At 41.5% G+C, this 26626-nt stretch overlaps 1 protein-coding gene across 1 annotated transcript in view; it reads left to right on the top strand.

The window, feature by feature from the left end:
* The window catches only part of LOC138000461 (cytoplasmic dynein 2 heavy chain 1-like), an 89104-nt gene that overhangs the window by 31504 nt on the left and 30974 nt on the right, over positions 1–26626 (top strand). Inside the window, exons 19-42 of the mRNA XM_068846900.1 lie at positions 2321–2544; positions 3343–3475; positions 3738–3968; positions 4332–4457; positions 5505–5802; positions 7115–7353; positions 7982–8164; positions 9303–9526; positions 10879–10988; positions 11813–12021; positions 12682–12858; positions 14065–14360; positions 15262–15547; positions 15974–16072; positions 17566–17729; positions 18364–18610; positions 19760–19911; positions 20714–20858; positions 21682–21893; positions 22255–22499; positions 22757–22989; positions 23978–24341; positions 25267–25493; positions 26229–26366. Coding sequence (XP_068703001.1) covers positions 2321–2544; positions 3343–3475; positions 3738–3968; positions 4332–4457; positions 5505–5802; positions 7115–7353; positions 7982–8164; positions 9303–9526; positions 10879–10988; positions 11813–12021; positions 12682–12858; positions 14065–14360; positions 15262–15547; positions 15974–16072; positions 17566–17729; positions 18364–18610; positions 19760–19911; positions 20714–20858; positions 21682–21893; positions 22255–22499; positions 22757–22989; positions 23978–24341; positions 25267–25493; positions 26229–26366 — 4962 coding nt within the window. The remainder of the gene's footprint in view (positions 1–2320; positions 2545–3342; positions 3476–3737; positions 3969–4331; positions 4458–5504; positions 5803–7114; positions 7354–7981; positions 8165–9302; positions 9527–10878; positions 10989–11812; positions 12022–12681; positions 12859–14064; positions 14361–15261; positions 15548–15973; positions 16073–17565; positions 17730–18363; positions 18611–19759; positions 19912–20713; positions 20859–21681; positions 21894–22254; positions 22500–22756; positions 22990–23977; positions 24342–25266; positions 25494–26228; positions 26367–26626) is intronic.

Below are 26626 nucleotides of genomic sequence, written 5' to 3'. Positions count from 1 at the left end.
ACCTTGGCTAGTACTTCATGTAAGAGAAACACATAGGCACCTAGCCTAGTACTTCATGTAAGAGAAACACATAGGCACCTAGCCTAGTACTTCATGTAAGACAAACACATAGGCACCTTGGCTAGTACTTCATGTAAGAGAAACACATAGACACCTAGGCTTGTACTTCATGTAAGACAAACGCATAGGCACCTAGGGTTGTACTTCATGTAAGACAAACACATAGGCACCTAAGCTAGTACTTCATGTAAGACAAACACATAGGCACCTAGATGAGGACTTCATGTAAGGCAAACACATAGGCACCTTAGCTAGTACTTCATGTAAGACAAAGACATAGGCACCTTGCCTAGTACTACATGTAATGCAAACACATAGGCACCTTGATGAGGACTTCATGTAAGGCAAACACATAGTTACGTAGGTGAGCACTTTATGTAAAGCAACCACATAGGCATCTAGATTGGTTCCTCATGTAAGCTAACCACATGGGCACCTAGATTGGTACTTCATGTAAGGCAAACACATTCTCCTAGGCTAGTACTTCATGGAAGCTAACCACATAGGCACCTAGGTTAGTACTTTATGTAAGGAAAACACATAGGCTCCTAGGCTTGTACTTCTGGTAAGCCAATCTCAGTCATCCAGGCAGGTATTTCATGTAATTGAACCAAAATGCTCAATAAAAAGCATGTGGCGGTGTTTTGATTGGGCAATGCACAATAGAAGGCACATGGCATTGTTTACATTGGTTAAATCAAACCACATAGTCTAAAGTGCAAAGCACAACATCAACGAGAGCACTCTGCTGTGTTACTTAAGATCGATGTTGCGTTGGCTTAATTGCTTTCTTCTTGGTGGGCTCAAAACACATTGAAAGGCACACGCTTTTCGCGGTGGACCCACACTAAAATATGTCAAGCGTCAACTTTCAAACTGGTCGTTGCGCTAATTGAATGAAACTCAAATGCACTCCAATGTATTTGAAATGGACGCAACTATTACAAGAGATACAAGTCAAAAGACTAATTCTTCATTAAGCATGTACTTTATTGAGAACTACCCTGAAGATGACAGTGACAAATTTAATAAGCACCCAGCCTCGAATAAGCGCCCACCCTGAACGTCTAAATATTAAATAAGCACCCTGGGCGCTTAATCGAATTAATACGGTATCTGTGATTGTCAATGATAATAAAGACTTGATTCAAAGGAGAAAGACATATCTAATATGCAAAAGTTAACATGTTTACTTTAGTTGTGGCTTGCATGTGCATCGACATAGACGTGACCGAGCACCGAGCAGAATTACAGAGAAAGGGCTGAGACGTCTATTTTATAAAAACAGAAAAAGGGGCAGCGTCTAGTTTCAAATATGTTCTCTTAAGAGAACATTAATGGAAAAAATTACATAGAAAGACGTGTTGACGAAAGCAGTGCACTAGTCAAAGCTACTTATCAAAAAATATATTGTCGGCCAAAAAAGGCCTTCTTTTACTTGCTTGTGTAACTATCACAAGTGCATTTGCATTATTGAACGCTATTTTTGAGTAACGTAACCTGCTCGAAGGTTCTTATCTTAGACAATTGTAGACACACAAGCAAACTAAAAAATCCGTACTCAATTTATTACTCAAGCAGGAACCAAGTGCCGCCAAGTTGATCCGGCTTTTTCATCTGATGTCACAATAAAGAATGAATGAAAAGTGATGTAACAACCACCAAACAAACCAACTTGTTAACAGCGGTCATTAAGTTGCAGCTGATAATCCTGGCAAACCCTTAAGGTGGTTCCCCAGAAATAGAACTTGTCATAGATTTCCGATGGAACTTCGCACACTTTAGTATTCACCTTCGCTCTTTCGAAACAAAAGAGTTAACAGTTGCCACTTTGCTGCTACTTTTGCTAAAATAAATAAAGAAGTGACATAATTATTTTGTTTCTCGCCGAGAATTTTCTTTCAATCTGAAGATAACGTAATTTAGCTGCCATGTTACGTGCACAACTCCATTCCTTCGATCATTCGCAATTTTCAGAGGTTACTTTACACGCAAGTATTGCGGGATCACATTGTTTTGCTAAACCGTTGACACCGCAATGCAGCGCGACGATTTTGCGACTAAAATATGCGAAATTGCGACTGGATTTTTCGTTAATTTCGAGCCCTGGTCAGTTCTTATTTTTGTTGATGTTGTCACTGCTTGAGGTCGCTTATGTCGTCATAACATGCCTATTATCTGAACAAATCTCATCTGAAAGATCCCTCTCCACCAGCTGAAGGACTTACAGGATCAATGATATCTCCTTTGTTTTTTCTAGGTGGGTGACAACCAATGCCTCCTCCAATCTCTCAAGGATTCTCCTTATTACAAAGGCTTTGAGGACAAGGCTTCATTGTGGGAGACTCGTTTGGCAGATCTGGATGAATACTTACACAACCTGAATCAAATCCAGAGAAAGTGGGTTTATCTGGAGCCCATCTTTGGCCGAGGTGCCCTTCCCCGGGAACAGGGAAGATTCAAGAGAGTCGATGACGATTTTAGGTTTGTTTTGAACTGTTACAAAAATTTAAGAAGAGTTGTGAAAATTCCGATCCTTCAACTCCCGAATTCCTTATCCGTCATGTTCATGTGCGACCTGTTTTATAATGCTACCATGATAACCTGGTTGCACATTGATATTTATGCGTAATGTCAAATTAACTAGTACCTATTGGACTAGGAAGCTCTATTTGAAATAGTTGTCTTGTTCCTCACTATCTTATTTATCATGAAAAGGTAATAGGATGGCTCATTGCTGAAAGCCGCCATTCATTGTGACTCCAGGTGTCGTTCAGCGGCCCTCCAAATTAAACATTTCCAAATTCTGGGTCCATATGTACTCAGCGAATAGCCTCTCATGGTGGTACCGTTGCCCAATAGACCCTTCTCCAAAATGGCGGAATGAGTTAAAATTGAACTGAATGAAAAACTGATACCAGAAATAAAAAGAGCACCTTTATGTTAGCACCCCTGCAAATTTTCATTGTATTAGGTATTATATCAGCTGAGAAAATGTAAGTTGACATTTGACAAAATTACAGTCGTTTGTATGACGTGGGGAATATGCCATACCCCCAATCATACAAACGTCTGTAAATGTTTGGTCTCTCGACTTACATTTTCTCCGCTGATATTACACCTGATATGCCGAAACTTTGCAGGGTTACTGAAGTAAATGTGCTCTTTCCATTTCTGATATTAGTTTTTAATTTTAACCTATTTGAAGTTTCGGCCGCCATTTTGAAGAAGAGCCTATTACAATGTATGCATCTTTGATTTATCTCTGTTTGTTCTGTACAGGGCCATCATGCAAGATGTTGCTAACGATAACAGAGTGCTGTCGTTAGTCGGTCAGTCAGGAATACGTAACACCTTAGTAACTCTCCTGGATCAGCTGCAGAGATGCCAGAAATCTCTTAATGAGTTCTTAGAGGTATCAATAGATATCAAGAACAAAATATAGTTTTCCTTTCAACTTTCGTGCGTTAAAGTATGACATCTTCGGCTTGTAAAGTTTGTTTTTCCGACTTTCCCACTTGTGTTTTCCCACGCTTTTCGCAGGCGACATGTATTATTAAGTCATGATTGGCTCATTTAATAGTCTTCCACTCTTTTGATTGGCCAAGTCACTAACCGTATTCGTTGAAAAATCCTCCAATCGTGCTTATCCCTTTGGTTGACCTTGAATTTAACAGGAAAAACGAGCACTGTTTCCAAGGTTTTACTTCATCGGCGATGACGATTTGCTGGAGATTCTTGGCCAAGCCACCAATCCACTGGTCATTCAGTCTCACTTAAAGAAGCTTTTTGCTGGAATTCACAATGTCGCTTTTGATGAGGGATGCAAGACCATTGTGGCTATGAAATCTCTCGATGGAGAAGTGGTACCTCTTAAAAGGCCGGTCACCATTACTCCGGAGGTGGAGGTATGAAGAATGTTATACCAAGTCCATTGTAATGTCTCAATCTTTGACTGTTCAAAAGTTGGTTCGTTTAATTCTTTTTCAGTGACATTTTCTAATCTCATGTCTTTTCTCACGACAACTCAGGCTTTGTTTTCACGTTCACCAAGAATGAATAATTCGTCAGATGAGGTTAACCAAGATGTCATAATTTACAATGTCCAAGATCGCTGATTGGCTTGAAGAATTAGGCTGCCTTTCGATTGGTCGCAGTCCAATTTAAGTTAACCAATCAATTCTTATAAAAAGTTTCTAGCCAATCATTTTTGCCACGTCTTAATGCTTTGGTGCAATCTCTTCCTCACCTTTGTCCTTTTTCATTGTCAGGTGTGGCTTGGCGATCTCGCTAATGAAATGAAAGACACCCTAAAGCAGTTACTGGTCGATTGCCTCAGCGCCAGTAAGAGGGGAGCAGCAGGGGGAGGCGTTGACCCTTCCAAGTTTCCCTCACAGGTCAGTTCCCCCCCCCCCCCCCCTCTTTTCGGACCATTTTTCCCCAAGAAATAATATCGAAGACGTTTATGTCCAGGCATTGTTTAGACGAGCTTATTTCCACTGTCTTTCTTTAATAATATGGTGTAGCCAGTAAACTGGCACAACCAGACTTTTGTGAGAGGAGCACTTTCGTCGCCTCAATCCCCAAGCTTTTTACCGCGCGACATTCTCGAGCAAATCGAAGCAAACCATTTGGGAGCCCATTCATGGGATAGAAATTCACTCCACTGACGTCAAAGACTGCTTTGCATTGTGATAGCTCCTTGAATATAGCGATGGAAAGTAATTTGTGACGTCAACCTGGTATGGAATCCATTTTCCCTTCATTACTTGGTTATAGATCAAAGTATGACCACTTTTCCCGTCTTTCAAAGCGAATAAAAAAAGTGGATTTTCAATGAAAAGCTTCTAAGAACAACAAAGTATATTTGGGCCGATTTCGGAGAATAAATAAAGTGGAAAATTCTGTTGAGGTGATAGGCACTTTAATGTTCACAAGAATGCTTCTTTAGTATTGGCGCATATGAATCCAATCGATCAGTCAAGAAATCAGTGATGGATACTGAAAAGTGCATTGCATAATTTATCTCTGAAAATTTGCAATCTCTGAGTAACGTTGCTTAAGAAATTTGAAACTTGACAAATAAAATATGAACTTGTTAGCTCTGTTGCCACGAGATAATTTCTCAGTGTTTGATGGCTAATACTCACTGATTATGATAGAGGCCACAAAACGTAAAACTGAAGATATAAGATTGACGGATTTTTCTAACTATCGCACGACATCCCCTGTCATGTTCTGTAAGCAAATTTGTATGTTATTGCAAAAATGTAAACTATAAACAAGGACGTCGTCATGCAGAAACTCGCCTGCCAGAGCATCAGAACAAGACGGGAATCCGACGACATGACCTTCTCGTGTCGTTTGGGGACTTTTGAAGTGTTGTGCAATCGTTTGAAGTGTTTGTTAACCGTTTGTTGAATGTGGGGCACTTTTTTCTTTAGATTCTCTGCCTTGCTGAACAAATCCAGTTCACGGAACGCTGTGAGGCTGCCATAAAGAGCAACAGTCTTCAAGAATTTCAGATTGAGATGGAATCGCAGCTTGAATCTTATACGAATACAGAGATTGGCGGAGGGGATTCCCCTGATTCGGAGTCTCGTGTTCTCGAACTGAAACTGAAGGCCTTGATCCTGGATACGATTCATTCCATTGATGTGGTGCAAACGTTAATTGAACACGGAGTAAAGTCTGTTGATGAGTGGATGTGGCAGAAGCAACTTAGATTTTACATGCAGAAACGTGAGTATCGGTTCTTTTGGAAGTAAGAATGATCATACTGAGCAGTATAGAGACAAAGTGAAAAGGTCGGGAGAATCCAGACATGATCAGGAATTGAACCACCTTGCCAGCAGAGCCTTTCTTAACTCGACGAGAAAGAAATAACTCTGTAGAATCGTGTAAAGTATGCACAAGCCGTTGCTTGGAGATAGTTTCAAACCCCAGGCCAAGTCTCTATTGCACTCCTGGACGCTATAAGGCTATCCCGTTTTTTTCTCCGTTTAGCGTCGTCCGACCGACCCAAATTTCTGGCATTTTCCAAGCAAAAAAAAAATAGGTAACGACGTTTTTAAGCTATTTTTATGTCGCATAGGAGTTTCGGTGGTTGATCCTTTTTCCCACGCTGTCTTAATTTTGCAACAACGTCCACCAACTTTTCCGCCATATTGATTTTGGGTTCAGGTCTTGTTGTTTTCCTGGCTCCACAGCTGATGCTGGGGTACCAGGCCTCCGATTCCGAGAATTCTTATCGTTTTTTTAGGTTTTTTTTTTTTTTCAATCCAACCGACCGACCCAATGTCAGGAAACGCATTCGATGGGGTGAACTTGAACCCATGGTAGTGCAATTTAAGTGGACACTCCTCTACCAACGGTGCCATCGCTTTTCGCGAACTGGGAGCTTGTCAATTCCAAATTAATTAACGTTGTACACGTGGATAAACAAATTCCTATTAGCTTTGAGAATCGAATTACAGATAAAACTCTAAACCCTTAAAGGGGCTTTGTCAGGCAAAATGATGTAATGTCACGACACCCAAAATGCCCATGAAGTACAATGAGACATGACAATAACCACTTAAAACGTTTTGAAAAACATAAAAGAAATACAGCAAAAGGAAAGAGATGCATTGATGGACACAAATGGACAAGACTGAAACGGATTGAATTTGGGTAATCCGTCGAAAACAGTCGGCCCGAATGTTTTTCAAGTTTACGGCAAATCGCCTGGATAAAGGTCGTTTTTGCTCAGTATCATCTTGTTTGTGATGTAACATTTTCGAGTTTTAAACTCATGATTAACTAAAGATTTCCCCGAAATACCCGAAAATGACGTGGCATAGCCCCTTTAAAACCCTTACAGATTGCTGGTATATAATCGACGGATATCTCCAAAGTCACCCTCTTCTTTCCTTTTTACCTTGGGTCATCATAATTCGAGGCTCGTCTCTGGCGATGGATTTAAAAACAGGAATAACTCATCTATCCATAATAGGCGTCTGGTGGTTCTACATTGCTCTTTGTGAGGTGATTGTAAAATTTCTTCCTTTCATAGAAATTTGCTTGATAAGAATGTGTGACGCGGAATTCCACTACACGTATGAATATCAAGGCAACGCAGCCAAACTCGTACACACTCCGCTTACGGACAAGTGTTACCTGACTTTGACCCAGGGAATGCACATGGGACTTGGAGGAAACCCATACGGCCCTGCGGGCACAGGAAAGACGGAATCAGTCAAGGCGCTTGGTGGGTTGTTTGGGAGACAGGTCCTGGTGTTCAACTGCGATGAGGTATGCAATAAATTGTTATAAGTTTTAGAAACATAGCTCTTTAGAACAATATTAGGCAAACGCTCAATTTTGACTTATCAAGGTTAAATGGCGGAGTTAAAGTAACCATCTTTTCGGTTTAGAATTGTTTTTTATTGAGTTTCTTGTGACCTGAGCCAAAGAGATGACTTTTTCACAGTTTGAAATAAACCAATCACATCTCAAAGCAAATCAGAAGGGGTTAGCAAAGGCGGTATAAAGGCAAAATCAAATGGTATCATTATCCAATGGCAGAATATTTTGTAACCATTCACTCACTAATACAAACTATTTCACCTGAAAACACAACAGAAGCAGCGCATGCGCACGAGTTGACAAACCAAACTTTGTTTTTCTTCTTTTTAAGGGCGTGAGGAGTGGGTCGGGGTTAACCCGGTCAAAATAAAGGAAACTCCGTCGATAAGTGGCAATTGATTGGGGCTAATCTTTGAGTATTTCTCAGCGAATATCTTCGAGAAAATGGTCGTGAGATGTTATTTAACCGTTTTAGAAAGGGAAGGGAGGGGGCCATTGCATTCACTCTTTCCGTTTAGAGCATGTGAGGAAAAATCGCCATGGCGGGTATTAATCTATTCTGACAAATTTTTAGGGCATTGATGTGAAGTCGATGGGTCGTATCTTCATTGGATTGGTGAAGTGTGGAGCCTGGGGCTGCTTTGATGAATTTAACCGTTTAGAGGAAGCTGTCTTATCAGCAGTATCCATGCAAATTCAGACAATACAGGCTGCACTCAAAAGCAAGCTACCCTCAACTGAGCTGCTTGGAAGACAGGCATGTGACGGTGAACTTTTAACTTTACCCTTCGCAGGCGGTGAAATAATCAAGGGATCATGTAGTAGCTCTTGTAACGAACGATGTAATGGGCTTACTACCCAAACCAAAGAGAAGGCACTCGTGAATTATTCTTAAAACAATAGTACCTGTCATAAAACCTTATGAAATCCAGCTTACATTGCTTTCACATTACCTTTCTAGAGCGTTCCCAGCTTCCTTCGCGCATTCTCTGGTTTCTTACCTCGCCGCCTTCCATTTATGCCCACAAATGCACTTAAATAGATCAACCTCCAAATTGAAATCCAACGCGAAATGTTTCTTTAAGCCTAAGCATTTGCTCCCTGTTTCCAGTAATAAGGTTATAGTGTTATGGCTTAGCTTTATTAGGTTAGAATATCTGTAGTTGAGGAGCAGAGAAAAGGGGACACTTTGTGGCGTTAGTTGCCTGTATTTCTAGAGTGATGAAGTTTAGGAGAATAGCAAGGATGACTTCGCGAAGCTTATCCAAATTGACGCGCATGTAAGCAATTATCCTACGTGGGACATGTCGCGTCTTCTGCACAACTTGCGTTGTACTGTTTGCTGTGGCATTAGTGAAAGTGTACTAAATCTTCACATAACATTTATTCAGTGTGTCTCGAATGCTCTTTCGAGATATTTCTGTATACATGAAATCATACTGGTCTTTCCAATGAAAGTCTTTCAGACATCGCAAAAACACAGAAGAACGACAAGAAAAAGATTGCTTCCTGGTGTCAACGTTGTTGCATGGAATCTCCTAACAACGTCAGCCTGTCGGTCAATCAGCTAATTTGGTTGTTTTGCTGCTTGTGAGTGGCTTCATAAGATACGCACGCTTTTTTGAAAGATAACACTGAAGTTTCTCTTCAAGACTAAATATTATCTATATGGGGTTAGAGTATGGGTCATCGTTCGTCTCCTTCAGAAGTAAAGCTGGGTGATACATTTAACATACAGGGCGTGTATCTTTTTCCTGTACAATCCTGGCTTTTCTTACCCATTGTTCCGCAAATATTGCCACGTCAATAAATACAGTACTAACTCTCAGCCTTTATCTGCTTTACGATGAACAGGAGTGCCTCTTAGAACTGATATTCTGCTTTCTTCTTTAAAGGTGGATTTAGATCCAAACTCGGGTATCTTCATCACCTTGAATCCCGCTGGTAAGGGCTACGGGGGGCGTCAAAAGCTCCCTGATAATCTCAAGCAACTTTTCCGTCCGGTTGCCATGTCCCGGCCTGATAATGAACTCATTGCTGAGGTGATCATGTTTTCTGAAGGATTCAAAGAAGCGAAGAGCTTGGGAAGAAAACTGGTTGCAATCTTCAATTTGTCAAAGTAAGATGCTAATCGTGATGTGTCGATGTGGTCCATGGACCTTTTGAAAAAAGGGAAGAGTGGTATAGTGTCTGATGTGTCACCAGGATTTATCTGACCTAAACATACGCGTAGAAGTTGAACAATGTCACCTTATTTTAAGCGATGTCTTAATCATGAGTTGAGAATTAACCTCTGGTCGTGTCCATGATGATGTCGATGACGATGACTGGTCTCGTGTAGCCTTGTTTAGGATACCGTTGTTATGGTTCAATTTGATATTTGTTAAAAAATGTTTCAACTATTTTAATTTAGATATTTCCTTTGTTTTAGATTTTGATAGCGAATATTTGACAAAGCAAAGAAAAGCAAAATTGAACTTAGTTTAGTAAGCCAAGAAAAAAAATAAACCACAACAGCTTGATGTTCCCAGGGTTTGCCACATTTTGGTTAAGAAAATCGAGACCTGTGATGTAATAGGTGACTAATTTGGGTTTGCTTGTAGATAGCCGAGGGTGTAGCAATTTTCATAGTTAAGTTGCTCATTGTCATTTACACCCCAACCAGAGGTTTATTGGGTGTTAAAACAATGACTTCTTTTGTTCAGAGGTTATCCAATTTTTAAGATCCAAATAAAATTCACGTACCTGTTTGCAAACAGAGAACATCGCTATTTAAAATTACAAGCTTGATTCCAAGTAAAGTTATAATGTTATGGTCTGCCTGGAGGGAACTTCCACTCCTACTAAAAACTTAAAACCAGAGGAAATAACGTTCAAAACGAAATCTAGCAATGCTATGATCCTCGCAGTTATGGACGCAATTTTAGCAATTGCGTAGAGAAGCCTGAAAAAGTCAGGACTACAACAGGGTTTGAACCCGTGACCTCGCGATACCGGTGCGACGCTCTAACCAACTAAACTATGAAGCCAATGACGTTGGGAGCTGGTCATTTGTGGCTTCTAATTGTCCCGTGAGGAATGAATCAATGAACGAAATGATACATGAAACGAACCATATACTGAACTGCGGATATGAAATCAAACAAATGAATGCTATGATCCTCTCAGTTATGGACGCAATTTTAGCAATTGCGTAGAATTTCATATGCGCAGTTCAGTATATGGTTCATGTCATATACCATTTCCTTCATTAAAACCCAATCTATCTGGAAACGTTTAAAAAAGACGTATGTTTTGGTGTCGTCCCAGAAAGTTGAAAACAAAACTAGCGATTCTGAATTTCATTTACTTTGGGTACAAATGTCCAACAAATTTAATGATGAACATTATTTCGTTTCGTTTTAATTTTCGCCCTTTTGTTGAAGTGGATGTTCCCTTTAACAAATTTGTGATTACCTTGTCTTTGAATAGGGAGCTACTGTCACAGCAGCAACATTATGACTGGGGTCTGCGTGCTCTGAAGACGGTGCTGAGAGGTTGTGGAAACCTCTTGCAGTCACATAAACAAAACAATGGACAAGGTAGATTCATATGTGAAAACGAAAAAGGGTGTGAATCGCACATAAACCTTCAGGCAGTTAACAAGTATTCGCAGATCCTTCAGCCTTGCTCTGTGCAAGGGAGAGGGGAGGGGGTGGGGGGGCTTGACACTTTTGAGTCCAAGTGGTAATCAGTAAAGGGTGCTTTCACTGCCTTGACCTTAGTTAAATCCAAGTATTTGTTCAACGAAAAACCGACTTCGTTGCAAAATTATTTTCATTCTGCCCAAAGTGAGTGAAGTTTTGATTTTCGGAAGGAAGCCTTTATCGTATTGAGCACGAAATATGAATTCATGCATGTTCGCACGGCTCACGGTGGACTATTACTAGACAAAGGAGAGTGATTCTTTGTGTGACTTGCTAAATTGTCTGCCTATTGTTGGTTTTCACTCACGTGATCAACAGCCATGTTTTTCAACGAAAACAAAAGGAAGCGTTCGCATAATAATAGAGTTAAATTCCCGGAGGATTTGGTCGGGGCACCAACATGGCCGCCTTTTCTTTGTTTAGGGGCACCAACATGGCGGTCGTGACGTCATGTCAAAACCAAGAATTTCTCTGGAGAGGTTGTCGAATACAGCGACAAAATGAGATTCACATTACTTTATGTAGGCGTTGCAAAGTGACCCTTTAACCACGACGTTAACCGGAGGCCTAACAAAAAAGTAATACATGAAGTTCTTAGGCTTAAGGAGACACCTTTTGACACATTGTGACGCGTACGCAAAGAACCATGAAAATCATTATGCAGCTGAGTGTATTGGACATTTATCAAGATGTTATGATTTGCAATTCCGTTAATGTAGTGAATGCAAAAGCGGAAGCCCGTCTTGTGGTCCAAGCCCTGCGCGTGAACACCTTGTCCAAGCTGACATTTGCAGATTCAAAGCGGTTCGACGCACTTGTCCGTGATATTTTTCCTGGCGTGGACTTCAAAGGAGTCGAGTACGCCGAGTTGGCGGACGCTTTGGGAGCTGCTGCACAGGAATGCAACCTCATGGTTATGGAGACCCAGGTGCGTCACCTTTCTTAAGACGTGTCTATCTTCTTCCCAGTAATTCGTTTTTCATAGGACCGCGATAATAGAAAAAGCCAGCTACTGTGTCGATTTCGTGGATTTCCCAAAGAATATTGCCTCACGTCGCATCTCCCCTTTTCCCCCTCCCCCCGTTTTTTTCCCTTTTATCCACGGTGGTTGCAAAAGAGAGAGGTTACCAAGTCATTCTTTGTCGCGAAGCCACTCACATTGTGGGACGGGACATTTGGATAACCATTTACACGCCTTTTTGGTTAGAGATCTAAACTCCTTTCTGTTGGTTCGTCTTATTTGTTCGCGTTTTTTCGTAACTCCATTTCTTGTGGTTAGTTTTTGAATCATGATCACGCATGGTTCGGTTTTCAAATTTCAGAATAAGTCTTTGATGTTGTTTTCCTGTGATGCGCTCATTTCGTTTTCAAGCAAACACATTTTCGGTAAATCTCGGTTCTTTCCACTCTTTAAATTGGGTTAGCAAAAAAAAAGATGTCGTTTTTCAGTATTTTTTAAGGGCTATTTTGTCAATCGAACGTGTAACCTTCAAATTTCCCACGTAGGCATTAGGTCAATTGAAAGTTGTTTAAATACAAGACTCCTTTAATGTTCACTTGCCTTCAACTTTCTTGTATTTTATACTAGGTCAAAAAGGCCCTTGAATTGTACGAACAGCTTCGTCAACGGATGGGTGTGGTGGTCATCGGTCCCTCGGGCTCAGGAAAGAGTACCATTTGGAGACTGCTGCGGTTGGCCCTGGGTAAAGTGGGACAAACAGTCAAGCATTACACTATGAACCCAAAAGCAATGCCTCGGACTCAGGTGTGTGCATGGTGTAATTAACAATTCATTGCAGTGGAGGTAAATATCCACCACTTTCACCGACACTGAGGTGAATAATTGTTTTAGTATATACCACACACGCTGAGTAAAAAGCGAATCAAAAAACTACTTCATTTTTGTAAAATGTGGTCGGAAACTTCAAAAATCGCGCGGCGTCTACTCGGAGGTGAATAGTACTTGGCTAATAACATCCCATTTAGCCAATCAGCGTGCGGAGAGCACTGTTCGCTTGTGTGGTATATACCAATGATGTATAATAATTGTAATGTAGTAATCTTTGTTTTTAGCCAAAGAAAGATTGTCTTTTAAAGAACCGCTTTCCTACAACTCTCTGTCTTACTACTTTGAAGATATTTGTGGCAAAATGAAGTGGTGTTGTTTATGCCCCATCTCTCTTACCCATCGGACAGAAGACGTTCCGAGTGAGCTGCCTTGCCTTAGCTATGTTTACTGGGCAGATAACAAACAACAATGGGACTAGAATGGCTATGGGCAATAAACCCATAGCCGCCTTTATTTAAACAATGTACAAGAACTTGTTCTCTTGATAACAATTTTGGCCCAGTAAAGGTGAGGGCACTGAAAACGCAACAATATCTACCTGGAAAAACGGAAAGAAGGAGTGGCTGGAACAAGGGGAGGAGGTGGGTCGAAACAAGCGTCTGGAATCGTCAACAATATGAAAGCGACTGTTGATTTTAGTGTTTCTCGATCACATGATTAATATTAAGACCCTAGAGGGTATTTGCTGCAATTCTATTGACTTCTCCCTTAAGTCCCAGTGCTCCTCATATCATCCGTCCACTAACTAAGGGAAGATGAAGGCACAAAAATTCTATTTGCAAGCAAATATTTCCTTTAATGTTTTTTTTTTCCAGCGGCAATGGTTTGGTATTGTAGGACAATGTAGCAATGATTAATTTGTTTGATTTCCTATATAACAAATAAAACTGAGATGTAGTACGAAGGAGTAAAAATATACTGAGGCCCCTCCCCTCACCAAAAAAGCAGGTTTTTGGGAGGGCATGTAAGGGTCCGAATACACGCCTGCCAATGCAGTCGCGAATTTGTTAATGACTTTCATGAGTTCATTTTAACGGAATTGGAGTTGTTCAAACACTTTCACCTTCCAACAATATTCTTAATTTCTCATCCAATTGGGTTTCGTTGATATTTTCTAAACAGCTTTTGGGACAGATTGACATGGACACTCGTGAGTGGTCCGACGGAGTTTTGACGAACGCTGCTCGCCAAGTTGTTCGTGAGCCAATCGATATCCAGTCGTGGATCGTCTGTGATGGAGACATCGACCCTGAATGGATTGAATCTCTCAACTCTGTACTCGATGATAACAGATTATTGACGATGCCCTCTGGCGAAAGGATTCAGTTTGGTCCAAATGTCAACTTCTTGTTCGAGTCGCATGACCTGAGCTGTGCTTCTCCTGCCACAATTTCGCGCATGGGCATGATCTTTCTAAGGTTAGCCTGAGTTACGATAGTGAATGAAAAATACTTGAGCTTTCGCAAAACCGTAACTGAACACGCGTAAAACATGCGCCGACACTCGCAAAGACACGTGCAAATCACATGCTAGGTATCGTGAAAATTTCTTTTTGCCGTTGCACCATTTCTGATTATGAGGAGGTCTCTATTCCTCTAATTCGCCAGCAAGAGGTGCGTTGCTTTCCAATGCCAAAAAAAAGAAAACAACATGAAGAACAAAGACCAATTTTGTCTTTCTTGCTGACATTTTTCTCTGTTAGACGGCGGTTAGAAGTGTTTGTTTAGAATTTGATTGGTTCTTTGGGTAAACATTGGACGAGCTATGCTCTTGAGATTGTGTGTAATGGCGCACTTCCCAAGATAGTTTGTATACAATCCACGAAAAAAGATGCTTAGACACTTTCACTCAAGCAACATGTGTAATTTAATCTGCATTTGATTCCCTTATTCTAATTATTCCTCATTTGCCTGAATTAATGTTAAGCCTGGTCTCCATATGATCTGCCACGGTCTGCGACCATCGGAAGCTGTCTGCGTCTTTTTTATCGCAGACGATCGTAAACACAGGAGGCAAATGTTTCAATTTAAATCTGAAGCGATCGCAGACAAGCGTACCACTAAATCCTCTGCGAAGCGAGGAGAAAAAGAAGCGCACTTACTTCAAGTCTGATTGCTGCAGACGCCTGGGGCAAATGTTTCCATATGTATGCGACGTGGCGCAGACCTATCGGCGATCGTGTCGGAGACCGATCACAGACCGTTGCAGATCATATGGAAAACAGACTTTAGACAAACCAAACAGACGCATTACAAATCTGTGTCCGAGATTGATGTTCAGTATAGTTAAGACCATATTGTAACCTGTTGCATCTCACAGTGATGAAGACACCGATGTGAAAGCTCTTGTGAAGTCTTGGCTTCAGAGCCAGCCCGAAGAAGACCGACGCCTGTTGGAAACATTTATGGAGGATCATTTTTACAAAGCATTGGACTGGGTCCTCAAACAAAATGAGTTCGTTGTGGAGACAAGCTTGGTTGGCGTTGTCATGAACGGACTCTCTCACATGTACGGTGTAAAGGTTAAACAAGAGTTCGCCTGTGCAATGATAAGAGGACTGGGTGGTAACTTGTCTCTAACAGCCAAAAATGCATTTGCAAAGGAGGTGTGTACTGTACAGTTGTTTTCAAGTGAGTTCTCTTAACGATTTGACGATTGGCATAAATATCTCGCCCAAACTGAGCTAGTAAGGTAAATTTGAGGTACGTGAAATGGACTCAAACAAGGAAACCAATGCAAAATCTCTGATCAAGGCGACACTGGAACCCACAAGCCCCGGTTAAGGTTAGGTTACTGTTTGTCAACTACAAGGCAAGAGGGAAGCAGTGCGTGGGTATTGACTGTACACAGAGTTGACCATTGAATGTAACTTCTTGTGCTTGGAAGGGAAATCCATCTGAGCCTGACCTTAGTGTAGAAGTTGTCCCACACAGCAATATCTTCCCTCCTTGAATTGTTTCCTGCTCTATCGGATTGCCGTTATTCAAATGCCCCCTTGTTTGTTTTCAAGTTTTTCTCTTTTTCTTTCAAGGTATTCCACTGGACTCATGAGATGCCACCTGATCAGAAGAGACCACTGGACACGTACTACGACAAAGACAGGGGACGGCTTGCTTCATACCAGTTGGAGGTGAGTCGCTCAGACATCACTAAGAGACCTTAGACACAGCCCAAGGGTTTGTCGGAAGCCAGAGTAATAAAACCGTTGGTTTACGGTATTCAGATAGACAGAGATCATGATTTGGAGATGATCGTTACACAAGCAATGTTAGCCGACTTTTATAAGTCATTACTGAACCTTAGAGACTTTATATACGTGAAAGATAGATATAAACTGCGAAGAAGATCTTCATAGTTATTAAAGTGCCCCTAACCCCAAAATATTTTTTTCGCAAAAATGAATCTTTGCACCTGTTCGAAACGCATTGCGGCCATTTTTTCATTTTTCTAACAACTCCTGCCATTTTATAGGCTTCGAAAGTTGCAAAAATCCAAGCATCTTTTGTTCACGACCGAGTCAGATGGGGAGTGGGTCTATTCCTGATGTGACGTCAAAAACTGATTTACATTGCATTAACTCGTTGTAAAAATGCATGCAAAGTAGATTGTGACGTCAAATCAGGAATAGACCCACTCCCCTTCTGACTCGGTCGTGAACAAAAGATGCTTGGATTTTCGCAACTTTCGAAGCCTATAAAATGGCAGGATTTGTTAGAAAAAGGAAAAAATGATCGCAATGCGTCTCGAACAGGTGTAAAGATTCATTTAAGCGAAAAAAATATTTTGGGTTGAGGGGCACTTTAAGGCTACTTCATATAGTAAAAGGGAAGCCTGAAAACTTCACGCTTCAATGGCATAACGGCATTTGATTCCATAACCTTTGGGATACCGTGCAGCGCTTTATCAATTGAGCTATCAAGTCAACAGGAAGCTGCATGGCAATTTTAAGCTCGTAATCGTCGCGTTCATTATTCCAAAGAACCCGGCTTCAATCTCAGAATGTTTCATTCCGGAGTGACTTGAGTTCGTGTCGTTCATATTTAGTAGTCTCTAAGGATACCAAATTATGGAGCAAGGTTACAGCCGATCTACTTTCCCCACAGAAAACAAGCGCCCTTCGGGAGAGAGGTCATAACTATATTTTACCACAAGTCAGATCTGAACGCTTTAAGCGCTGCTTCATAAATAGGTGCCTTTTTGGCTTTGGGTAGCTATTGAATTTTGTAGTATCGCTCTGACGAAGGGCTAACGCTCGAAACGTCGGCTTTTAGAATCTCTGTACGGTGGCCAATTTACATTATCAACTCCGTTGATAAAACCGAATTTTAGTATAGCATAGTATAGTTTGGTCTTATTAGTATTGATTTATTCTCATTAGTATTAAATTGTACACTTCTCACGTCTGCCTGAGAGTTATAATATTTCATTTAAGATCTTTATTATCATTATCTATCATCTGCAGGTCTATTTCCAACTCCAAAGATCGCAGAGTCTTATAATCATTACTTTTTCTTCTTCTTATGAACAGACAGCCTAATTACCGGCACAAAAATTTTGTATTTGCACTCGATTTGATGAAATATCGCACATGCAACTATCTGACGCTAGTCTTTTTTTCGCTAGGTTCCAGACTCCCTCAAAGTAAGTGACCTTACCTTGTCTTCAGGCTCCTTTCCCGTGATTCAGACCCCTGATATCAAGAGAGGCCTGGATATGTTCTTGCCATGGCTTCATCCAGATCACAAGAAACCTTTCCTTTTGGTGGGACCCGAGGGATGCGGAAAAGAGTAAGTTTTGGATTCTAGTGCCCTCAAAAGTTTTGAAATATGTATTTTCTTAGGAATATCACAAGATTGGAAGTCCGGCGCTTAAGCAATAGTGTAATCAAGTCAATTCACAGAGGGCAAATATTTTTGTATTTAATATAGATATTTAATTCAGTTTCACAAATTGCTTTGGTAATATGCCTGTAAAATTGCAGCTCTGAAGGCTTTAAATAATCAGGTTGTGGGGACATTTGAGTCCTTTACAAATCCGGCAGTTTTTCGAACTTGGAATGCAAATGTAGGCATCCTAAACAAAGGTAACACGCTTTCCGATAGGAGACCAAAGCGTTCATGTGCTAACTGCTACCTTTGCGGAAAATTCAAGCAGCTTGATACTTATGGTGTCCGCGGGAAAGTAAAGAAGCATGTCAAACAAAATTGAAAAGATTCCGCATTCTTCTTCCGTTAAGAAATCGAGCACCGAAAACGTCAAAATGTACATCCATTTTATCACGCCGTGGTTCGTGTGCTAGTTTTTATTCTCAACACATTTTGACGTCCTCTGTGATCTGTCATTGAAAAGGCACGGAAATATAGTATCTATGTGTTACGTATTTGTTGTCCCTTCAATAGTATTGTATCTTTATCACTTTAGGCTCCTTTTGAGGCACTGTTTTGAGCAACTCCGCTCGACCCAAGTAGCTGTGGTGCATTGTAGTGCACAGACCTCTCCCATGCACGTTCTTCAAAAGCTCCAACAGTCGTGCATGGTTATCAGTTCCAACACTGGACGAGTTTACAGACCAAAAGACTGCGAGAGACTGGTGCTGTATCTAAAAGACCTTAATCTGCCCAAACCTGACAAATGGGGAACAAGTCAACTCATCGCTTTCCTGCAACAGGTATGAACATTTTGCTTTGGTCGTTAGGGATTTGAAGCTACAACGAGGACTACGGCAACACAAAACAAGGATATTATGCACTTACAGTGCGACACTCCTTACCGTGGCTACCTAACTAAGTTTTTTACAAATTGTCCGTCAATCAGGATGTGTGAATTTGATTGACAGTCACGCCTCCTTGCAAAGTTCGCACAGTTGTAAGTTGAACATCGTTGCATGGGTTATTGAGTTGAGTATTTACACGTAATTGTTAAATGTGAAAGTTTGTTGGGTGGCCACGGTATGGCGCGTTGCACTGTATTGTATGGTCCCGAGGGAAACAGTTAGTTTTGTTTCCCAAAAGTCCTGATGTTTCCCGAGACGAAGTCGAGGTCTATTCTTACTTACTAAAGGCCCGTTCAAACGGTTTCAACATTTGCTTCAACATGCATTCAACACTTCGTTGAGCCAAATGTTCCGTGCGTTTGAACAAGTCGTCCACCATTGTTTAAAGCGTAAGAAATGTTGAAAGCTTGTTGAAAGCGTGTTGAATCAAGTTTAAAACTTTTATTCAACATCGATTCAACTTTTTCTTTGTTCTCGAAAATGTTGATTGCTTTTGAAGCCGTTTGAACACTTTGTTCAACAATTGTAGAACACACGCATGCTCACATCAGGCCGCAAAAGTCAATATGGCGTAGTTTATCTGGACGAGAGAGACTGGTTTCTAGTTCTTAGTTTCTCGCGATTGAAACCGTTTATACGGGCCTTTAAGCGTCAAGTTGTAATTTTAAGTCACGCTTTTTGTTGAACTTTCGTTGCTAAAACTTTTCACAACAGGTACTTACTTTAAGAAAATGCTAAAACAAGTCGGCAGTTATATGGAGTGGTTTGCTGCACCATTCCTCTATACTTAAAATTTCATCCAACTTTTCGTTTTTTTTTGAGCTGTCAATCCCCTTAAACTTAATTTGACTTGGGTTGATCGACTGTCGATCAATCAACTTAATTGAATTTTTGCTCTGACTAGTTTGCCCTGAACTGTCGCCACAAATATGATCGGTGGATAAAGAAAACGAAACAATCGTTTGCAAGTTCAACTTGGAGTCTGCATGTTTTTGAAAGGCGCGATAAGTAAATTTTGAGAGATCTAATAACGTGTTGTTTTAGGTTCTGACTTACAAAGGCTTCTATGATTCAAACCTGGAGTGGGTGGGTTTGGAAGGAGTACAGATTGTGGCTTCCATGAGTGCTGGAACAGGCATGGGTAGACATCAGTTGACAACCAGATTCACTTCAATTGTCGGTGTTTGCTCCATAGGGTAAGGAATCGGTGTAATATTAGCACGAATCACTTGTATAAAGGTGATGCAGTTCGACTTGTGGCGTCTTGCATCTAACAAACTTGGGCTTTAAGAGTGACACTAACAAAAAAAAACGCGTGATTGAGATGCCAAATGTGGCCGGGACTTTAAGGTCTGCGACGCTACGACGTCACCGAGAACGCAACAAGACGTGTTTAAGAAACGAAGACGGTTACGGCGACTCCAAATCCACAGGACAATAATATCATTAGTTAAAAGAGAATAAATAATCGTGCTTCTCGTGCAGCACGTATCTTAGCACAAATTTTTGTTGTACTCAGCATAACGACGTTAAAGACACCAAATTTTAGGTTTTGATTACAACGTGAGCCCTGGAATCTTTCATTTTCTGTTGATATTCGTAACCCGCTCGTATCCAAGTTATTTCTAGGATACTTCTGCCACATTGTACGGCTTAAACGCGATGGAATTATTGCGATAGACTTACTATAACGCATAGCTAAATTTTGACGTTTTCGTCGACGTCACAGTTGTAGATCTTCAAGTCCCCAATATTATATATAGCTTAAGGAGGCAAAACAACTGTCTGCACGTACTTTGTACCCTTCTGTTCCGTGCTCCAGGAATGTGCGACGTAAATTGACCAAATCTCGTGAACACAAAGGCAAATCCTTTCAAGCTTCAACACCCGGCGTTCCTCCAAATTCGTAAATGTTAAGGTTTTAATTCTAAATTCAACCTTCTTGCATGGGTTTGTCGCTTGACCCGGTTCTCTGACCAATGATTTGTTTTGCCTCAGCTATGCTGATCAGGACCAGCTGCAGGCAATCTACAGTGCCTATCTGCAACCTGTCCTCAGTGCGTCTTTAAAGTCCCATCCGGTATGGGGTGCGGTAAAAAATGTCCACACTCTGGCGGGTTCTATGGTGGCAGTGTATGAGCAGGTTGGTTTTCATTCTGTCATTATTTGCTTTCACAAGCTCTCGTTCCCAGAAGAGGTCACCTTAGAAGCGATGTTATGTCAGAGCTGTATTCGTTTTCGCGACTTCTTTTGTCTTGCACGGTTGCAGTTCCTACGCTGGCATTGGCTTTGGAAATCTTGGTCCGCATTCTTAGCCAATCAGAAGTTAAAGTTCGCGTGCGTTTTGCCGCGCTTAGGGTCGGCTGTGCTTGTTTCATTTTTATCTTACGATTGCGCCGCTCATTTGATTGTATGCCAGGTTCTGAGCACAGGACTAAATGAAGCTGTCATTCGATTGGTCCCAGATTAGATTCCTTTGAGTATTTCCACATTCACAACTGAAAGCTCAAAACCACCCTAGTTGGCTAGGAAAACCTCCTGTGAAATGGATTTTCACAGCACAGGCTAGATGGTCATGTTTTGATTTGTAATCTCCAAAATTTATGGCGCTACAGAACTTGAATCTGGAAGAAGTAAATTAACGCTGAAGGTGCGATACGTCTTAGAGCAAGTGTCGTAAAACCAAAACCAAAGTAAATACTTTGGCCAATCAAAAAGGACGGAGACAATCCAGTAAACCAATCAAAACTCGGAAGTAATTACACGTAGCCGACACAAAGCGCGGGAAAATATACACGCGCGAGCCACGATTGGTTTTGGTTTCACTTCTGATTGGTTGAAAAGATGGCGCGAGAACTTTGAACCATTCACTGAGTGAAGTAATGTAAAACCAAAGCAATTCGCTAATTACTTTCGACAATCAATTGAAAACCGCTCTATGGACTCTTTATTTTGTTGTTTCCAAGGTGCGTTCCAAGTTCACTGTGGATGACTATTCTCATTACCTTTTCACACCACGTGACCTAACCAACTGGATCCTAGGCCTTTTGCGTTATAATCTGGATTCAGGATCTGGGGATAGCTCCACTCAGTACTTGTTGGAGATATGGGCCTATGAGGCCAGACGACTGTTTAGGGATAGACTTGTTGGAAAACAGGGTCTGGACAAGTTTGACAGGTAAGGCTCGCTTCATGCAGATTTCATTTTCAGAAAGTACCCAAGACGTCAATGTAAAGCCAATCAGATCACGAGTTTTAACAATGCAGCTTTTAGAAAACAAACAAATAGCAATTGACCGCGATTACTAGTAGGCGAATAAGTACCTGTAATGGCACAAGGAAAATAATGTGATGGAAAGCCGTCTTTAAGTTTTTCAACTAAATAATAGAAAACTAGTTGCGGTCTTTGTTTCACCTTAAAATCAATTTAGGCTTATATAATGGTTCAACGCGTGTGAGATCATATTTTAAGACAAACTGACAGATAAAAGCATTTCCAATTGCCAACATAGCTTCTATTACCTTTTTCAATTGTTTAGCATCTTAGCTTCCCAGCTGCGTGCTGATTGGTCAGTTACACTGGATCGCCTTGACAACAAGTATTACGTCACTTGGGGTAGCAGCCTGACGGCCAGTGCAGTTTCCCCGAACGATGACGTGAAGGATGGTGAAGCTGCTGCAGTGGCGTCATCTGGTGGGTCTTTGCCTCCTCAAGGGAAAATGCTGGGCAAGCTTGATCAGAAGGACTTCAAGCAAGTCATAGACAAAGGAATGAAAACATATGGTACGTTTATAAAAGGGAAAGGAACCTTTGGGGAGGGAGGGGTGAAGAATCTACTGGCACGTGATAGAATTAACATGAATGCAGAGTGCTAAACATTTCTTGGCGGCGTCACATCTTAGTTAACAGCCCGTTGTCGGTAGTAACAGGAAATCGGTTTGAAATCAGACCGATCATCTGGTATGCAGCATCATTTTGCACAAATATTATACATATTATTCTAACCTTCTACTAATTTGGCATCTTCATTTTCGCGGCAGCACGAGAAAACCGTGAACTGGACATTCTCCTCTTCAAAGAGGTCTTTGACAACATAGCGCGAGTTGACCGCGTTCTGACCAAACCCGGTGGCTCACTGCTCATGGCTGGTCGCAGTGGTGCGGGGAGGCGGACAGCGGCTGCCTTGGTTTCACACATGCACAACATACAGGTGTTCACACCTAAAGTCTCAAGAGGTTATGGACTGAAGCAATTTAGGAATGACCTAAAGACGGTAAGTTAAAGACTCAGAAGGCATGAAGAAGACCAGATACAAGACAAAATTTTGGTTTGTGAGACTCAAAAGGGCAGATTTGTCCTTTTCTCACAAGGTTTAAGCGCTTTTCATACCACTTTCATTCTTTGAGAATCATGGGCACTTTTAAAGACTGAAAGGGTTGGAATTGTCGAGAAGTGATGACAATCACCTGGGTTTATATCTTGAGAGGAAGTCCCCGTTGTGTTGCCGTTTTCAATTGTTAAACTTCCACGTGTGCATGTGTCAAAGCAACCTCGTTCCCAGGTTCTCTCTTACCCTCCCTCGAGAAGTACCCTGGTTGAGGCTGGTTGGCGTACCTATGAGTACAAATATAATACGCACGGAGGGTGGGTCCTCGACTTAATTTTTTTTCTACAATGTTCAGTCCTATCTGTGGGAGGGCCAGAGAGATTGTTTTTCTTTTCCAATGACGCCCGCGTTCTTAACTATTGTGCTGCTTCCGCGTGATACAAACGTGATTTAAGTAAAACAAGTAATTCTTGTGAAACAGTAGCCCACGGGTCTGAAAGCGTATTTGTATTTGACGAAAGATGTACTGGCAAACTCCAACAGGAGTTTAATTTCCATTCCCTACTGAGCTCAGTAGATGAGTTCATTGGAGGCAAATTTACTGTCGTTCCCCTCCCTTCATTTATATTCCTGGAATCTGCAAGAATCTAGCAGACACGTGGCCTCCCGCAACCAGGATACTTTTTTGAGTCAGGAAAAGAAAAAAAAAAAGGGAACAAGGTTGGTGCGAGAAGTAAGTTGTTAGAATGCCATAAAAATCGGAGGCGAATATTGTATCTGAACTGTGGAATGAACGACACAAATTGGGCAAAAAGTTAACGGGACTCCAAAGCGCTGATCAACGGTCCACTGCAGTTAGTATTCCGTGACGTGTAGAACCTTTCTCGGATAGGAAGGTCATGTTTTGTTTGACCATTTTCGTTCGTGATTGCAGGTCATGCAGCTGTCAGGAATCGACGGTGAACAAGTAGTCCTTATTTTAGAAGATCATCAGGTGGATGCCTCTTACCTGGAGCTCATCAACAGTCTACTGAGCGCTGGAGAGGTTCCCGGTCTATACACCCCTGAGGAGCTCGAACCCCTCTTGGGTCCCCTCAGGGATCAAGCCTCTCAGGATGGCTTTCGTGGCACACTCGTTGCGTACTTCGCGTCGCGCGTGAAAAGAAATCTACACATTGTGTTGATTATGGACTCTTCATCCAAGAATTTTACGGCAAATTGCGAGTCCAACCCTGCTTTTTACAAGAATTGTTCGTTCCAGTGGATGCAAGGCTGGAGTAAAGAAAGCATGGCCCAAAGTAAGTGACTTAGAGGCGTTTGCCCCGCAAAGTTAGCCCTAGTCTTTCGCCCAACTGATTGCCCTGACACGGTGCTTAAGCATAAATTTATCAACTCTTTATACGGAATTCAAACCACGTCTAAACATTTGCCTTTGACAACTGTTTTATAAGGAAAATTAACGATGAAAGTGTTACATAACGGTTTGACGACGTCATGTCATCATGCAAGTGAAAGAAATAGGTGTGTGTGCCGGTGTGAATTACAAGAATGCTAATTACTGATTTATATACGAGTAATTGCATCTACACGTCTTTTCTTTCCAACAAAAGATAACTAAAGAAATTTGGACTAAACGTACAGTGGTGGACGATGTGAGAAAACTAGCTGAACGTGCGATGAAGCAACATCGTCTGGTCAATAGCCATCGCTTACAGATAAATCGTTCTACGTCTAAAGAACTTTTTGCTTGCAGATGAGCTCTTGAATTTTTCTTCCTTTGATATGAAAGAAAATTTAGGTGCTATTCCGTTCATTTTTCGGCCAACGTTGGGACAGTCAAACGGACGCCATGTCTTACGGAAGTAAATAACTTGTTTTCTTCGTCCCTGCCTCTCAGTAGTGATAAAGCTTGCGAGGTGCTTAGATTTTTTATGCCGCCAACTTAGATATGACACACATTACTTCCCCTTACAGTGCAACGCGCCTTACCGTAGCCAGCCAACAAACTTTCACATTTGACAACTACGTATAAATACATCAACTCAACAACCCATGCAACGGTGTTCAACTTACAACTGTGCGAACTTTGCAAGGAGGCGTGACTGTCATTCAAATTCACACATCCTGATTGGCGGACAATTTGTAAAGAACTTTGTTAGGTGGCCACGGTAAGGCGCGTCGCACTGTCAAAGGAACCGTTCTGTTTTTTTTTTTTTTTATCAGTACCTGGCATGCTTCTTGCCGATGAAGGACTTCGAGGTGACGAGGGTAAGAAAGGCGGAGATAGTAAATCGTCAGCAGATGAACTTGTCAAGAATTTTCTTCAAATCCACGAGTCGTGCAGTGACAAAGATGCCGCTCCAAGGCGATACATGACTTTCTTGAAGACTTACAAACAGGTTTACAACGAGAAGAAGGACGGAGTCGTCAAACGACAACAGCATTTACAGGTCTGCGATTCTTGTGATATTTATTTTTTAAGTCGTATTCAGCTAGCTCTATAATCCAAAGAAAAGTTTTCAAGAATAGGTGTTAACGGGTGGCGCACCACTGTTGATCTAGCGCGGTTGTGTGATTTCAGTCCATCACTCCTTTTAGGGTGCAAAGAAAGTCAGTTTTACAGGGCCAAGCTGTAGCTAGCATGTACTAGCCCGAAAGTCATTTCACCTAGCCCCAAAAAAAAATTGATGAGCAGGATTGATTACAGCTTTTCTGTAGTTTGAATTCCCGCCAAAGAAAATCACTTGCCCCTCAGGCAAGTTAAGAACAAAATTCACTAGCCTAACAGCAAAATCCATTAGCCCCAGGCTATCGGACAGCACTTTCTTTGCACGCAGCCTTTGAACTACTTTGTATTCTTTGGCTAAACAACTTGATATTTGGGAACTGTATATGGTACTTGGACACCAGAAATGTTAAGTTGCTGAAATGATTAATTTCTTTGCAATCACCCGGGCTCGGAGAATTAGCTTACTCGGAGAAAATTCCCACGGTACATCTAACAGGAGTCGATTCCATCAGCAGTAGTCCTTCGACTGCTAGCCGAGTTCGGAAAATCCACAACTAGATTACAGGGTGCTTGATGGAGCTTAAGCCATTGAACAAGGCGTAGGTGGTACCTACAGCTGGAATATCGACCACTCTCTCTCTCTCTCTCTCTCTCTCTCTTTATTTGTTCTCGATAGGCTGGTGTGTCCAAGCTAACGGATGCCAAGGCGCTGGTAGATGATCTGAAACAGAAGGCGGGAGAGCAGAGTCGACAGTTGGCTGATAAACAAGCGGAAGCTGATGCGGCACTCAGAGAAATCACTGCCAGTATGCAGGTAGGACTCGGTCGAAACTTTCCGAGGACAATGGGGGCCTGGTAGCATCTGTACTGGTTCAGGAGCGTTCTCTTAGCTGTTTTTCCCATTTCGGATCTCTTCTGTCTTCATATTGACATTACTTTTTGTTTTAATATTTAACTTACTCGCGTATTATTTTCAGTTATTTATAAACGTCTTGGACTATCTAACTACATGATAGTTGACTCAAAGGTGCTGCTCTTAATTTACATTTTGTCTTAAAACTTTCCTCCTTTTAT

The sequence above is a fragment of the Montipora foliosa genome, chromosome 4 (genome assembly GCF_036669935.1).
Source record: "Montipora foliosa isolate CH-2021 chromosome 4, ASM3666993v2, whole genome shotgun sequence".
NCBI lineage: Eukaryota > Metazoa > Cnidaria > Anthozoa > Scleractinia > Acroporidae > Montipora > Montipora foliosa.
This window is presented reverse-complemented; position numbering and strand designations above follow the sequence as displayed.